The following is a 17,335-nucleotide window of genomic DNA, read 5'->3' as shown; positions in this document are numbered from 1 at the left end:
GCTGATTCGCTTTGCTGTACAGTAGAAACTAACACAACGCTGTAAAGCGACTATACTGATAAAAATTTTTTTTTAAAAATTTCTTTACCTATCCTACCCTTCTATTAGATGTGGACACACATAATGGCCAATAACGTATGAGCAGGGTATTCCGGGGCAGTTTCCAGGAAACATCCTGGAGGCTGAGCCCTCTGCCTCCTTTCTCCCCCCCTCCATCCTCCTAAAACTTGGGTATGACTGCTATCTGGACCTTGAGAGCAAGGACTCTAGGTTTTACAGAGCAGATCACTGGAGGAGCCAGAGCCTGAGCCTGATGAACTTCACAGAACCACACTACACCAGCCCTAGGCTACCAGAACTACCCATCCACCAACTTTTCACACGGAGTAAAATCATAATTTTTTTTTAATTTATTTTTTGGCTGCGTTGGGTCTTCACTGCTGCACGCAGGCTTTCTCTAGTTGCAACAAGTGGGGGCTACTCTTCGTTGTGGTGCACAGGCTTCTCACTGCAGTGGTCTCTCTTGTTGCAGAGCACTGGGCTCTAGGCATGCAGGCTTCAGTAGTTGCAGCACGTGGGCTCAGTAATTGAGGCACGTGGGCCCTAGAGCACATGGGGTTCACTAGTTGCAGCGTGCGGGCTCAGTAGTTGTGGTGCATGGGCTTAGTTGCTCCACAGCATGTGGGATCTTCCCAGACCGGGGATCGAACCCATGTCCCCTGCACTGGCAGGCGGATTCTTAACCACTGACCCACGAGGGAAGCCCTAAAATCATAATTTAACTCACTGATAATTTGAGATCTACCACACACAGATGACTTCACCCCTAACACAGCAACATAAATAATATAAAACTAAAACAGATAATATAAAAAACTGCATACATGACTGTTGAGATCCTCAACTTCCATTCCCCCTGACCAAATTTCAGAAAGCTGACAACCAGGCTTTTTCATGGAAGGAGACTGGAAGCTTTCTCTCTAAAGAAACTAATCACAACAAAAGACATGGAAGCTGGTATCTGGAGCTTCCCCCTCCCCCCCAAAAAACCCAGCAGGGTTCCCATCTGATCACCTAGTGTAAAATTCATTATTTACCAAGGCTCTCCTAATCAATTTGTAGTTAAAGTCACTTTACAAAGGATGACATTCACTCTTAATATTATAACTCATAAATGTATATTTTAGGAAATTTTAATAGGTCATCTAGAAGTTAGTAACAATAAAAAGGCAAGTCACTGTACCTATATGTAAAGCTGTGTATCAGTACTTACCAAGCTAGCTTCTATTCTTTACGAATTAGATTAAACCCTCTTTTTTGTAAATTTTATTTAAAAGTTCATTAAATTTAAAATATGTAAATTGATGTTCAGTTTACACAATTATCACAATATAATTATTAAAAGTAAGATAATCTGCTTGATTGGATGACCACCCCACAACTGTTTGATTTTTACATCATGTATACCAAAGGTACTTTTGTACACACCTCCATTTAATAGACTATACTAATATCTATTAGTTTACCCTAACTCTCCTAGAACAGCAAGAAGTGAAAAAAGCGTAGTTGTTGAACGAATGTGCTAATATGAGAATAATACAGATGACTAAAGAAATACAGTTTCAAAGAGACTATCTCCTCAACAGCCCTAGAACCTAGGAACAGTTCTCACATTTACACCTTGGAAAAGACTAAAGGAATGAACAAATGAATGAAGTTTTAAACTTCACAGAACCACTACTCACTATTCTCTCATCTTCTAGTCTCTGAAGACTACACACTCCTTAAGGGCTGAGACCAAACCTAATGTATTCATGTGTACACTATACCACAACCCATGCTTTTTTAATACTACTAATGAAAAATCATCACTGGGGGCTTCCCTGGTGGCGCAGTGGTTGAGAATCCGCCTGCCAATGCAGGGGACATGGGTTCGAGCCCTGGTCTGGGAGGATCCCACATGCCGCGGAGCGGCTGGGCCTGTGAGCCACAATTACTGAGCCTGCGCGTCTGGAGCCTGTGCTCCGCAACAAGAGAGGCCGCAATAGTGAGAGGCCCGCGCACCGCGATGAAGAGTGGCCCCCGCTTGCCGCAACTAGAGGAAGCCCTCGCACAGAAACGAAGTCCCAACACAGCCATAAATAAATGAATAAATAAATAAATATTAAAAAAAAAAAAATCATCACTGAATGCTACTCATGTCTACATAAGAATTGTATTGGAGATTTTTTTTAAGTACGTTAACTCTAAAGAATGGCTAAGTATTCATAGGTTAAAAATTTTTTTCATATTTTCTTTTTTTTAAAATTTTATTTATTTATTTTTGGCTGCGTTGGGTCTTTGTTGCTGCACGTGGGCTTTCTCTAGTTGTGGCGAGTGGGGGCTACTCTTTGCTGCAGTGTGCAGGCTTCTTATTGCAGTGGTTTCTCTTGCTGCGGAGGATGGGCTCTAGGCGCATGGGCTTCAGTAGTTGTGGCACGCAGGCTCAGTAGTTGTGGCTCATGGGCTCTAGAGCACAGGCTCTGTAGTTGTGGCGCATGGGCTTAGTTGCTCTGTGGCATGTGGGATCTTCCCGGACCAGGGCTCGAACCCGTGTCCCCTGCATTGGCAGGAGGATTCTTAACCACTGCACCACTAGGGAAGCCCTTACTTTTTAAAAAGCTTATACTAAGTATCAAGCTAGTGATCTTTGCAACCCAACAGTCCTATCTTTAAAACTGACACCAAGGGGTCATCATCTCTCTAAGCGATCTATTCAGTATCCTCCTTCTGGAGAACCAGCTCTTCCCCAGTCCATACTAACATTACTTTAATCCATGCTGGGCTTCCCTGGTGGCGCAGTGGTTGAGAATCTGCCTGCCAATGCAGGGGACACGGGTTCGAGCCCTGGTCTGGGAAGATCCCACATGCCGCGGAGCAACTAGGCCCGTGAGCCACAATTACTGAGCCTGCGCATCTGGAGCCTGTGCTCCGCAACAAGAGAGGCCGCAATAGTGAGAGGCCCGCGCACCGCGATGAAGAGTGGCCCCCGCTTGCCGCAACTAGAGGAAGCCCTCGCACAGAAACGAAGTCCCAACACAGCCATAAATAAATGAATAAATAAATAAATATTAAAAAAAAAAAAATCATCACTGAATGCTACTCATGTCTACATAAGAATTGTATTGGAGATTTTTTTTAAGTACGTTAACTCTAAAGAATGGCTAAGTATTCATAGGTTAAAAATTTTTTTCATATTTTCTTTTTTTTAAAATTTTATTTATTTATTTTTGGCTGCGTTGGGTCTTTGTTGCTGCACGTGGGCTTTCTCTAGTTGTGGCGAGTGGGGGCTACTCTTTGCTGCAGTGTGCAGGCTTCTTATTGCAGTGGTTTCTCTTGCTGCGGAGGATGGGCTCTAGGCGCATGGGCTTCAGTAGTTGTGGCACGCAGGCTCAGTAGTTGTGGCTCATGGGCTCTAGAGCACAGGCTCTGTAGTTGTGGCGCATGGGCTTAGTTGCTCTGTGGCATGTGGGATCTTCCCGGACCAGGGCTCGAACCCGTGTCCCCTGCATTGGCAGGAGGATTCTTAACCACTGCACCACTAGGGAAGCCCTTACTTTTTAAAAAGCTTATACTAAGTATCAAGCTAGTGATCTTTGCAACCCAACAGTCCTATCTTTAAAACTGACACCAAGGGGTCATCATCTCTCTAAGCGATCTATTCAGTATCCTCCTTCTGGAGAACCAGCTCTTCCCCAGTCCATACTAACATTACTTTAATCCATGCTGGGCTTCCCTGGTGGCGCAGTGGTTGAGAATCTGCCTGCCAATGCAGGGGACACGGGTTCGAGCCCTGGTCTGGGAAGATCCCACATGCCGCGGAGCAACTAGGCCCGTGAGCCACAATTACTGAGCCTGCGCGTCTGGAGCCTGTGCTCTGCAACAAGAGAGGCCGCGATAATGAGAGGCCCACGCACCGCGATGAAGAGTGGCCCCCACTTGCCGCAACTAGAGAAAGCCCTCGCACAGAAAACGAAGACCCAACACAGCCATAAATAAATAAATTAATTTTTAAAAAAAAGTTTGAATCCATGATGCATGGAGAAATTAAACCAGCAAAGTGACTCAGACACGGGCAATTAAATTAGGCCATTTCCCACCATCATACATGGGCACAAGCCAACCCAATTAGAGGCCTCCATGGACTTTCACCAGGGTGTAGGAGAAAAGCACTCTTACCTAAGATCCTGAGTGTTAAGACCACTGTAATTACAGGAGTGCCAAGATCCTGAGTGTTAAGACCACTGTAATTACAGGAGAGCCAGTGGCCATCTCTCCCAATAGAGAAACAAAGCTCTCCTAAGAGGTAATCATCATGGAAGCAGGATGATCTCCTGGAATGCCTAAAGATAAGGAAGCAATATTCCTTGACTTTTCAGTTACTAAGCTAGTTTAACCTGAGCTGCTCCTACCTGCATCCTAATACAGCTGTGTTTTTTCTGTGAAACAAGGAGAATATGTTACACATAGGAAATCAGATCATTAACAAGATGGGCGAAAGAAATTTTTTTAACTATTAAGTGCTATAAAAATGTTCTGCCATCCTAACTAGAAAGAACTACAAAAGGAACTCTCCTTAAATACAGCCTGATCTCAATAAACATTTGCTAAGATAACAAATTTACTCCAATATCTGCATACCTGTTTGTGAACAAACTGATTAAAAGCAACCTATCTTGAACGTTAATGTCACTCAAGTTTAATTTCAAACAATGGCAGCTCCTAACCTATGGAGTTCTCCATTTGTCGTTCGGTTACGATGAACCTAGGAAGATGGCTCATTCCGAAGTGGACAGTGTAGTAAGTAATAAACATGGGTTCCAGTGTTCCAATTCTGCCACTTCCCTCAAGCAACTACGATTACGAAATCCAAACCTGGCCAAGAAAGTTTTGCAGTGATGCAAAAACGGGGGAAGGGAGGAGTCTCAGAGACCCCCCCTCCCCCCACCAAAAAGTGAAGAAAACCAGTTCTGGGTAAATGTGGCACGAGAGAGCAGTACGTGGCAGACCGTTCCTCCCAGGTGGCCGACCGACCAAGCCTCGGTGGACCAAGGGCTAGGGCGGGCAGCTAGGGGAAGCGGGTCGGGTCCCCGGGGCCTTCAAGGCCGCTCCTGCTCAGCAGGAAGGAATGCAGACCACACCTACGCGCCCGGACAAGCAGGGGCAGGGCGGCCGGCCCGGGCCGTGGGTGTGAAGTAGGGAGGCAGGAAGAGCGGAGGAAGCAAGGGGAGCTGCAGGCCGCCGACGGCCTCCCCCCGCCCGGCCCCAGGCCCACCTCAGCAGCGTCTCGAGCGCGCCCTCGTGCTTGTCCAACGGGCGGCCGAGCGCGGCGCGGCGCAGCTTGCTGAGCTCCTCCGCCGCGCGGCAGTACTGGGCCTGCTCCTCCCCGCCGCTCGGGTACGTCTGCTGGATGAACTTCACCAGCGGCTTGGCCAGGTCCACCTCCGAGGTCTTCTTCAGCTGCACTGAGACGAACGTCGCCATGGCGAGCGCCTCGGCCGCCCTTCGGGCCAAAGGGACCGCGGGACGGTGACGAAGGCCGAGGCACGCGGGGTACCGTACGAGCGGACTCACTGACTGACAGAGGTCCGCTCAGCCTGCGTTTCGGATCCGGCCACTTCCGGGAGCTCTCGCGCAGGCGCAGTCGGCGCGCCGCCTGCGGTCACGTGAGGGAGTCCGGGCGCCGGCGCTGCTCACCTGGGCCCACACGCTGCCTGCGCCCAGACTTACGGCGCCGACTTTCTCCACAGGCGGAATTTTCTCATTCCTCCGTACTTTCTCGGCAGGTGGGCAAAGTGCTTTCACGTAAAGGTAACTCTTCCTCCGCTCTAACAATTTCCCGGGGAAGGACTCCTGTTACTGCCAAGTGCGCGAGTTTGCAGCCACCTGTCCAAGACCTGGCAGCCTCAGGGTTATTGTGACCTATGGTAATTCATTCAGCGGGCTGCTGTGTATGAATACTGTGTGCACAGTGAGCCGAGTAGGCAAGGTCCTGGCTATTGTGCAGCTTAATGTCAGGTAAGGACACAGATATTAAGGTGGACCAAAAAAGTATCTTGGTACAAAAAGCAGGGTGCTTGGCATGTAGGGTATGAGGGTCCCTTGAAAGAACCTAGTTTAAACAATAATAATTATTAAATAATTAGAGAAGGCTTTTCTGAGGAGGTGAACTTTAAGAGACCTGCAGTTTGAGAAGATGCTTGACATTAGGAGAAGGGAAGAGTGGCCGGGAGAGTAGTGGCTGGGGAGAGCCTCCCAGACCAAGGAGCAACAGCCTTAGGAGGCAAGCACTTCCCATGTTCAGGGAGTGGAAGCAAACAGTGTGGCAAAAACTTAAAAAACAAGTAGAGAATGGGATGAAATAAAGTTGGAAGAGTAAACAGGCATCAAATCGTTCAGAACCTTGTTAGCCAAGTTAAAGAATTTGTATTGTAGAATAAATGGAAAGGAAGCTATAAATGGCATTTAAGCAACGGTGACATGATACAATTTATCGATACATTTTTAAAAGGCCACCCTGTGCATCAGTCTGATGGGATGTCATATGAAGTATACAATATCATCATCTATGATCTATTCCAGGCAAAAATGTTTAACTTGAATCTGTCAATTCTTTGCATCTAACACACAATTTATAAAGAAATACAGGGGATAGAAGAGCAAACTCAATGATACCATGAAAAGTAACCAAACGAATCCAGAAGGTGGAACATTAGGCAGAATAACTGATCCCATCTCTTTAAAAAATTATAGTTATGAAAAAAGCCACTGCTGTGTAAAAGAAATTTGAGGGACATAGAATCTGGATTGAATCCTGATTTGAACAGACCAGCTATGAAATGCGTTTTCAGGGCAACTGAAGAAATTTGAACATAGATGGACTGAATATGAGATGAAAATGTATTCCCATGGAAAAGTGGAGATAATTAACTGAAAAGAGCAAGTCACAAAACAGTATGTATGTTACAATATCTCATGTTGATATCTCATTTTGATTATAAAATGCACATATGTGTATTTATGTACTATGAAAAAAGATCTAGAAGGATTATACCCTAAGGAATGAGCAGTTGTAATCTTTGGAAGTGGAAATGTATTATTTTCTTTATTTGTTGCCTATCTTTTTTGTGTAATTTTTTACAGAATACATTACCACTTTGTTACAAAAGTTTATTTGGCCACAGTTTTTTAAACTTTTAAGTTTATTTTAGTTAAAATGTTCCAGGTGAAAATAAATAAACTAGCCACTCTGGGTGCTATGTAGAGAATGTATTAAGAGGAAGGCAGGGTAGAAGCACGGAGCCAAATCATGAAACCATTTCAGAAATCCAGGCAAGGGATCATGAAAGCTAGCATTAGCAGTAGTAAGCCAGACTCCCAGATTTGGGGCCTGAACATCAGAACCGTCAGTGGAATCATTTACTGACATATTAAAAAAAAAAAAAAACAAACTGATGAATAATCCACTGATGGGCTCAGAGGATGGGAAGTGTTTATACCAAGCATTCAGGTGGAGTCATTAAATTGACAATTGGGTATATGAGATTAGAGCTCCAAGAAGAGATCTTGTTTGGGAGTCAACAGTCAGCATACAAATTAATTTTAAGCCTCTGGGCCTAGAAAGGAACACAAAGAAATAGAAATAGATCAGAAGCTGTCAGGAAATATAATATCAGATTATGTGTTTTTTTTAAGACAGAAGATAGTATTTTGTAGGTTGGCTGACAGAACTGATCCACTGGGGAGAGAATGAAGATTCAGAAGAGCTGAGGGTAACCAAAGGAGCCAAGTGCATGAAAAGAGGACAGCAAAGGGTAACCAGAGTAGGGAGGGTACAAGAGAAGGGATTAACTGTCAGAAAGATGAGGGATGTGTCATTTGTTGAGGCAGATGGAGGGAAAAAGGAAATGAACGTAGATGTGGTTAAGTGTGGCATTGATCAAGGAAAGATTAAGGTGATCTTATCTGATGAAACATGATCTGTCTCTCCAACTTTATGTTTTGCCACTTGTTCCTCATGTATTACTGCCCAGTCATGTTGGTCTTATTTCAGTTTCTCAAACTCTCACTAAGATCTTTCTTTCCTCATATGACCTGAAATACTTCACCCCTTTCTTCATATCTCGGAAGAAATGTCTCCTCCCCAGCACACCGTCTAAAGTAGATTCCCCCCTTGTTAATGTCTAACTCAGCCATTGTTTCTTTGCTTCATAACACTTATGCTAACTAGCAAGTTTTGTGTTACTTGATTAATTTTTTTCTGACTTTCTCACTAGAATGTAAACTTCTTAAGGACAAAAATTGTGTTTATTTTGTATACTGTTAAGTCTCTAGCACTTGGCACTTAGTAGGCAACTCAGTAAATATTTTTGAATGAGTCAATGAGTTTCACTGCTTGCAAAAAAATAAAAAGATTTCTACTATCAAAGTAACACAGCTTTCCCCTCAATAGCAGGTACCCTCATTAAATAGGCGTTAGGCCAGTGGCCAAAGAAGGAGGGTATATAAGGGTAGGCAACTCATGTTCTGATAATAAACAATTTCAAAATCTCAGCATCTTAACATAATAAACATTTGTTCCTTGCTCATGCAAAGTCTTCTGTGGGACAAGCAACTGTCCAGGGTCGCTGTCCTCCAAGCAGTGTCTCAGTCATTCAGACGAGTTTGATCTTGTAGCTTAACTGTCTTAACATGAGACTCCAATTTCAAACGGGAAGAGGGAATCTGTAGCATCACACAGCAGCTGTTCACTGCCTCCGCCCTCTCACTTTCATTACCTTTCATTGTCTAGAACTTCTCACATGGCTCCATCAGACTGGAATGGGATCAGGAAGGGTGGTCTTCTGTATGCCCAGGAGGGAAGGGAGAACTGGATGTTAGGGAGCCCTAGTGATGCTTTCCAAAGATACATTTCACTGTTTCCAAACTCGCTTATGGTAACATTGATTTTCCATCTGTGTAATGAAACTTCATAAAATGTGTTCTTAGAGTGTGTCTGCAGTGTAACGTTTTGGGGAATATTAAATCAATAGATTTTTTCCTCCCTGATAATCCCTGGTTCTGGTGAGCCCATCATTACCCCCACTGATTGAACCAATGGAAATAAACCTCTCTGGATGGACAGAACCCTGCTGAAAACAGCTTTGATTTTCAAAATAGAGCTTTTCAAGTCCATGTTGAGACAGTAGCCTGAAAGTAAGCGCTTGTGATTTTTGGGAGGAGCGAAGCCTTGTTGAAGAGAAAAGAAGTTTATCAAAGCCAAGCCCAGAAGACTGTAACAAAGAGTTTTTACAGTAAATGAGAGGGTAAATAGTACAAGGATTTGATGTAAGGAAAGTCCCTACAATGCAAGAAAGAGCCCTTTTGGGTGCTAAGAGGAAGAGTCTAAGAGAGAGAAAGTGACGGGCAAAAGGTAAATGAGGTGTCTTGACTCCCCTACTCCACTCTGTTGGGGTAAACTTAAGGGTGTTGAGGGGTCATGGGGGAGGACCTACAGGAAAGGAGGCAAGGAGTAGAAGAGTTCAAATAGACTTGCTGAAATCGATAACATTAAGGATGGAGAGGACTTCCCTGGCGGTCCAGTGCTTCCACTGCAGGGGGCAAAGGGTTCGATCTCTGGTCGGGGAACTAAGATCCCACTGCCACGTGTCACCTGGGAGACACATCATGTGTATGGAATGGAAAGGGGAATGGTGTGGGGCAGGGCGCTGAGTTTTTTGCAACATATAACATGTTTGAGAACTATTTGTCTCCTTAATCTATTTGCATATTTCTAAAAAATTAAAAATGCAAGAAGAGAAGATTACCCATTTTCCACTTATGGGTGTGTAAATTTTGAGGTCCACATGGCCTCAAATTTTTTTAAGAGAAATAGGGAAACTATTAAGCTTTTTACGTAGAATTATTCCCTGTGCAAGCCCATTCTCATCCCGTATACTAATGATCATATTCCCACCAGCTGCCAGTTCTCTAATACCATTCACAGGTATTTAAATAACCTGCCCTTTGCCACCAGTGTCTCTTAGACAGGAGTTGTTTTACTTGGGTAAGATAACTTCTGAGAAAAAATATCAGCATTATTTTGAAAGAATTGCTTTACAGAGTAGAAATAAATAATTCTGGACAGCTGTGCGTATTATCTTGTGCGTATCTCGACGTTTGAGGGCATGTTTCTCCTATTTTCACCAAAATCCAGTATGTGTTTAAGTAGTATCCAAAGTTGAAGAGGAACTCCCTCACCCTCTCACCCTTGCTTTTGTTAATTTGCTTTTAGAGTTATATGAGGTTTCTTTAGTCTGTTCCCTCAAGCATACACTAGCTCTGTGTTTCAGATTCAGGGAGCAGTAAGTAAATGGTTATTGGTATTTCTTCATATTAAACATACTTGAGTTTCCTTGTAAGAAAATTATGCATGTACACAGACGTGTGATTTCATTTATCTTTACTTATTTAATATTTATGATCATATATTAAAACCCAAGCCCTCCCCGTAAGCTTCATGGTACAAAGGAAAGTATCAATAACATGTGGATGGCCAAACTAAGTTATTCAGCAAGTATCTGTTCAGGTTCCACTGTGTGCCAAGCAAAATTTAAATCAGGAGAATTCTGTAACCAATACATCAATCTATTGTATATATTTACAAAGTTCTTGGTTCCACACTCATAGAAGATAGTTCAGGAGATGGTTTATAGGATGGGGTCTAGGACAGGAGGTAAGCCCTACAATGGTAGCTGTGCAGCAGAGTAGCCAGACCAGATTAAAACAGGAAGATGAAGGGCTGCAGAAGGAAGGTCCCATAGAGAAAAAAAGAAAGATTAGAGGGGGACTTCCCTGGCGGGCCAGTGGTTAAGACTCCACGCTTCCACTGCAGGGGGCACGGGTTCGATCCCTGGTCGGGGAACTAAAATACTGCATGCCACGTGGCGTGGCCAAAAAAATTAAAAAAGAAAGATCAGAGGGATTAGATAGAATACCTGATGTGATGGCGCTTTCAGAAAAAACTAAGAGTTATTACAAAGAAGAACAAAAGACTGTGACACTCTAAGAAAAACAAAGGAAATAAAATCATTGTGCATCCCTTGGTGCTTACAATCATAATAAACACTAATTGTTTAAGGTTGCGTCCACCAGGTTTCTTTCTAGAAAAATTCCTATTTTAAAAAATTTTTTATTGAAGTATAGTTGATTTACAATATTTTGTTAGTTTCAGGTGTACAACAAAGTAATTTGGATAGATAGATAGATATTCTTTTTTTCAATTCTTTTCCATTATACAAGACATTGAATACAGTTATTACAAGACATTGAATATAGTTCCCTGTACTATAGAGTAAATCCTTGTTTGAAAAATTACTATTTTCGCTTTGTAATTAATAAATAATTTGTGGGAATATACTTTGAGACTATATTAATGTGTTGTTCCTCATTAAACTTTTTTTTTTACTTGTTTTAGCATCCTTTAATGATTCTCACCTGACACTATTATTGCTATGATAGTGGCAAAATGGTGATTTTCTAATCCATCATTTCTCCTATATTTATTAGTAGGCATTTTTCTATAAGGAAAACTTTTCCTTTCTCTCTCATTTATTAATTTATTCGTTTACATATTTATTTATATCAGCACAAACTCATGGATTTTTATTCAGTAGATTATAATCCACTGCTATCATTATTTATTTTGATCCTCTACCTTGTCCAGGAGTTGGCCAATGGAAGCACCTTTAAGCTGGCTCCTATGTTCTTTTTCTCCCAACATTTTAATTTTGTAAATTTCAAACACAGCATAGAATTTTACAGTGAACACCTACATACCCACCCACTTAGATTCTAACATTAACATTTTACTATCACACATATCTATCTTTATCACACCTCTCTCTATCTAATCATCCCTCTATCCATCCATCCATTAATCTGCCTTACTTTTTTGGATCCATTTCACAGTACATTGCAAACATCAGACAGGAAAAGTAAAATAAGTAACTTGATTGGTGAATAGGTAATAGATGGGAGTCAAACGATATTATCTAAATGATATCAACAAATATCATTTAAAGCTGACAAATCAAATAGCATAAGGAAGTAAAGAAAAAGGGGACCAAATAATTTTCTAAAAGGCATTACTATAAAGATAACCATTGAAGCAAAAATATAAACTTTCCTAATACCAAAAGAAAATTTAAAAGAGCAAACAGCCCACACAGGCAAAAACATAATAAAAATAGCAACACAATAAATACAGCACAGAATGATATAACAAATTGAGATCAAACCTAACAGTCATGTAATAAATGTAATTGGGTTTAAATCAACATTGAAAGAAAAAAGACTTTTATATTGAATCAAAAAGGAAAACCCAAATATGATAGATTGTAAAATTGGCTACAAATTCTTCTCCCTTCGTCTATGACTTTGCATTGTGATGTTGTAGATCTTCTCATCAAGAACTGGAGTCTGTTTGACCACCCTTAAGTCTGGGTTGTTGATGTAAATTGTTTCGGCCAATGGGGCATTAGCAGTCGTGAAGTAAGCCGACACCTCAGCCATCAGAGCTTGTTCCTTCTTGCTGCACTTGAAACCCTGTGATCTCTCTGTACAGACTAGCCTGCTGGATTATGAAAGATGGCCCAGTCATCCCCCTATCCTCAGCCAATAGTCTACTAATTGGCAGACAGGAGAATTAGGCTATTGTAGATCATTCAGCCACCAGCCAAGCCCCAGCTGATGTTAGTTACATGAGCAAGCCCATCAGAGTTTTGCTGAGCCAGCCTAGACCACAAATGCCCAACCAACCCACAGAATCATGAGCTAAATAAATGGCTCTTGTTTTAAGCCACTAAGTTTTGTCACAGTTTGTTATGCAGCAAAAGCTAACTGATACCCCAACATGGCACATATAAGCAGTACACCTAAAACAAAGTGATTCAGAAAGGATAAATAGAAATAGAGATATGCCAGGCACATAGAAACAATAAGAATGCAGAGGTTATCATCTTAATATCAGACAGTTCAAGCCAAAAAGATATAAATATGATTAAGAACACTTCATAATGCTAAAGGATAAAATTGTCCAAAAAAAAAAATGTAACTAAAGCTACAGTTATAGGTTTTTAATATCTATGTGTTGGGTAACCCGAAATATCTATGTATCAACACAGCAACCACCATCACAAAAGAGAAACTACAAGATTAAATTTTGAACTAATAATTTCAAATCTTTTGGCCAAATGTTTGAGTAGCTAAGAGAATTAAAAGGAATATCACTCGGACAGCGCCGGGTGTGCGGACAGCAGGAGACTCGGAACGAGGGGAGTTCTATAGAAATCCTGCCAAAGAAGATGAAGAAAAACAGAGAAAGATTCTGCAACAGAGAGAGGGAATTTGTGTATGAGCTCAAAGTGGGAAGTCAGTGCTTAGAACTGAGGGTGCCTCTCAGATTTCCTGTTCAAGAGAATGCCAGTCATTTACATGGCCGTCTGCTGCTGCTGCACGATTTACCATGCTTTATAGAAAAAGACTTAAAAGAAGCTCTGAGCCAGTTTATCGAAGAAGAATCCCTCAAAGATTATGACAGAGATGCTGAAGCAGCCCTGGAAGCTGTGAAGTCTGGTGAAGTAGATTTACATCAGCTGGCAAGTACATGGGCCAGAGCTTATGCGGAGACAAGGCATTGAAATGGAAAAAGTGATGCAGGAACTGGGAAAATCACTGACAGATCAAGATGTAAATTCACTGGCTGCTCAGCATTTCGAATCCCAGCAGGACTTGGAAAATAAATGGTCCAATGAATTAAAACAGTCAACTGCCATTCAAAAGCAAGAGTATCAGGAATGGGTGATGAAACTTCATCAAGACCTAAAAAACCCCAAAAACAGCTCTCTCAGTGAGGAAATTAAAGTTCAACCAAGTCAGCTCAGAGAATCCGCTGAAGCAAATGGAAGGATTTATGAGGAACAGAGAAAGTTAGAAGAAAGTTTTACCATTCACTTAGGAGCCCAGTTGAAGACCATGCATAACCTGAGGTTGCTGAGAGCAGATATGCTGGATTTCTGTAAGCACAAGAGGAGCCACCGAAGTGGTGTGAAGCTCCACCGACTCCAGACAGCACTGTCGCTTTACTCCACGTCCCTCTGTGGCCTGGTGTTGCTAGTGGATAACCGAATCAATTCATATAGTGGTATTAAAAGAGATTTCGCCACAGTTTGCCAAGAATGCACTGACTTTCATTTTCCCCGAATTGAAGATCAGCTGGAGGTTGTCCAGCAGGTGGTACTTTATGCCAGAACCCAGCGCAGGAGCAAGCTGAAAGAATCACACGATTCTGGAAACCGAGATGGAGGAAGTGATGATAAGACTAAGAATGCGGATAGAAACTATTTAAATATTTTACCTGGAGAATTTTACATTACGCGGCACTCTAATCTCTCAGAAATACATGTTGCTTTCCATCTTTGTGTGGACGACAATGTGAAATCGGGAAACATCACTGCTCGGGACCCTGCCATTATGGGTCTCCGAAACATACTCAAGGTTTGCTGCACCCATGACATCACAACAATAAGTATTCCTCTCCTGCTGGTGCATGATATGTCAGAGGAAATGACTATACCATGGTGCTTAAGGAGAGCAGAACTTGTGTTTAAGTGTGTCAAAGGTTTCATGATGGAAATGGCTTCATGGGATGGAGGAATTTCTAGGACAGTGCAGTTTCTGGTACCACAGAGCATTTCTGAAGAAATGTTTTACCAACTTAGTAACATGCTTCCCCAGATCTTCCGAGTATCATCAACACTCACCCGGACATCCAAGCACTAAACCCCCTAGATTGATATCTGGCAGAAGAAGATGCGTAAACTATCCAGGAACTTGAGATGTGCTGGGATTCTGTCAAGCAAAAGATGCCCAGAAAGAGGACTTGCCACCCAAGCCACGAATCAAATCATGATAAACATCTGTTAAACGTTCCAAAATCCACATGCCGTACACACTAGTGCTCAGCCCCTTACTTATACAGTTATTTTTTTCACACACACACACACACACACACACACACTGTATTTTATTTTTACAAGAGATGGACTGACGCCAAGCGTTGTACATGGATGACCACAACAAAAGCAACAATGATTGCAATTACCAAACACAAAACACCCTCATACTATATCATAATGTTGACATTCAGTCCAGTAATCCTCCACTGTAACAGCTCCTTTACTTTGCAGTGAAAATTGATTTGTATATTTTTTGCCTCTGAGTCCTTGTGGGATTTTTTTTTTTTATTCAAACAGAAAGTCACAAAAATTATAATCATCCTCATCAGTTCACTCAGTCCCATGTAATTAATTTTTTTTTCATCTTGATCTTTTGTTAGCACTTATATGAATTCATCAGTTTTCTATTAGAGTCCTGAAAATGCTTATTCATTCAGTTCAGCAGTATAGTCAGTTACCAGAAACCTGTACTTGTCAGAGTCGTTTCCATGAATTCCCTGAAGATGAAACCCTTTTATAGGAATATTTTTGCAAAAGCATCAGAGTACACCCAGAACTGTCTGTAAATGACAAAAGACTTAAAAATGACCACGGTTAAAGATTTGATGAAAGTTCATAATAATGCAATTGACAAGGAAATTTAGTTATTTTTGAGATATACATTTTAAAGTAATAACTAGAATTATGACTTATAACATTATACCAGAACATATAAGATTTTTAGAAATTTCATGTAATTTCTGAAACATTTATATTAACATATTTCCATACAAATAACCCAAAGAGAGTTTAGTATTAGTTGTTTTTTTTTGTTTGTTTTTTTACACTGCAGGTTCTTGTTAGTCATCAATTTTATACACATCAGTGTATACGTGTCAATCCCAATCGCCCAATTCAGCATACCACCATCCCCACCCCACCACAGTTTTCCCCCCTTGGTGTCCATACGTTTGTTCTCTACATCTGTGTCTCAACTTCTGCCCTGCAAACCGGTTTATCTGTACCATTTTTCTAGGTTCCACATACATGCGTTAATATACGTTATTTGTTTTTATCTTTCTGACTTCACTGTGTATGACAGTCTCTAGATCCATCCACGTCTCAACAAATGACTCAATTTCGTTCTTTTTTATGGCTGCGTAATATTCCATTGTATATATGTACCACAACTTCTTTATCCGTTTGTCTGTCGATGGGCATTTAGGTTGCTTCTATGACCTGGCTATTGTAAATAGTGCTGCAGTGAACATTGGGGTGCATGTGTCTTTTTTTTTTTTTTTTTTTGAGTTTTGTGAGAGCTTTAATGGCACAAAATGTTTGTAGCTACAAGTTATACATGGATTGTAAACTGTATATAATGATACAAAGTGCTAACTAAATAGAAGAAGAATGCATTAAAAAAAAAAAAAAAAAAAAAAAAAGGAATATCACTCAGGGATGATGCAAAGAGGATACATCTGGAGGCAAGATAGATGAGTAATGTCCTCTCTGAATAATGTGTAATACCTCATTATGAGAGATGTGGCCATGCAAATTATAGGGCAGTTGAGAAAGTATATATTTTCCACTTTGCAGTTAGGCTGTATTCTCTATGAAAAATAATATTTGTTTTTGGGAGATGATGATTCAACAGCCACCTGCAACACCTTTCGTAGAAACAAAAAGAATCTCATCTACAACTCCCGGTAGCAGTGAGTTTGTTCACCTACCTTGTACTTTGCAGGATCTGAATAGTCGAAGTTCCCCACCCTAACTTGGGAGTATGAGAGGACTCCACTGCCCTTACCCACCACACTCCCCCCCCAGGTTATTTGTCTAGCCCTGTGGTTCCAACTTCAGGTAATTTTGCCCCGCAGGGGACATTTAGCAATGAATGGAGACATTTTTGGTTGTCACAACTTGGGGGTTGGGGAGGGTGCTACTGGTGTATAGTGGGTAAAGGCCAGGGATGTTACCTACAATACACAAGACAGTCATACACAACAAATGTGCATCCTGCCCAAAATGTCAATTGTACTGAGAGTGAGAGTCACTCTTGAGAATCATGCAGTCATGCAGTCAGCCCTCTGTATCTGCGCATTCCCCATCTATGGATTCAACCAATAGTAGACTGAAAATATTTGGAAAAGAACTGCCAGAAAATTCCCAAAAGCAAAACTTGAATTTACCGTGATGGCAACTATTTACGTAGCATTTACATTGTATTAGGTATTATAAATAATCTAGAGATGATTTAAAGTATATGATAGGATGTGCATAGGATATATGTAAATACTACACCATTGTATATAAGGGACTTG

At 41.5% G+C, this 17,335-nt stretch overlaps 1 protein-coding gene, 1 long non-coding RNA gene and 1 pseudogene across 4 annotated transcripts in view; 2 read left to right on the top strand and 1 right to left on the bottom strand.

Moving 5' to 3' along the window:
- PDCD6IP (programmed cell death 6 interacting protein) overlaps nt 1-5,660 on the bottom strand; it is a 64,202-nt gene extending 58,542 nt beyond the window's left edge. The window contains exon 1 of one of the 2 annotated variants that reach the window (XM_082411844.1): nt 5,315-5,660. In XM_082411844.1, the coding sequence (XP_082267970.1) occupies nt 5,315-5,523 (209 nt within the window). In that variant the 5' untranslated portion in view covers nt 5,524-5,660. The remainder of the gene's footprint in view (nt 1-5,314) is intronic. The other variant, XM_082411843.1, reaches the window with a different exon arrangement.
- Nucleotides 5,661-6,890: 1,230 nt separating this feature from the next.
- The window catches only part of LOC309637383, an 89,498-nt gene continuing 79,053 nt past the window's right edge, over nt 6,891-17,335 (top strand). The window contains exon 1 of the long non-coding RNA XR_014250505.1: nt 6,891-6,993. This is a non-coding gene — a long non-coding RNA (uncharacterized lncRNA). The remainder of the gene's footprint in view (nt 6,994-17,335) is intronic.
- Nucleotides 13,318-16,087, top strand: LOC309637368 (FERRY endosomal RAB5 effector complex subunit 3 pseudogene; annotated as a pseudogene). Its single transcript has one exon. The product of its transcript is annotated as an FERRY endosomal RAB5 effector complex subunit 3 pseudogene (transcript).

This window comes from Balaenoptera physalus, assembly GCF_965194825.1.
Source record: "Balaenoptera physalus genome assembly, chromosome: 11".
Taxonomy (NCBI): Eukaryota; Metazoa; Chordata; class Mammalia; order Artiodactyla; family Balaenopteridae; genus Balaenoptera; species Balaenoptera physalus.
This window is presented reverse-complemented; position numbering and strand designations above follow the sequence as displayed.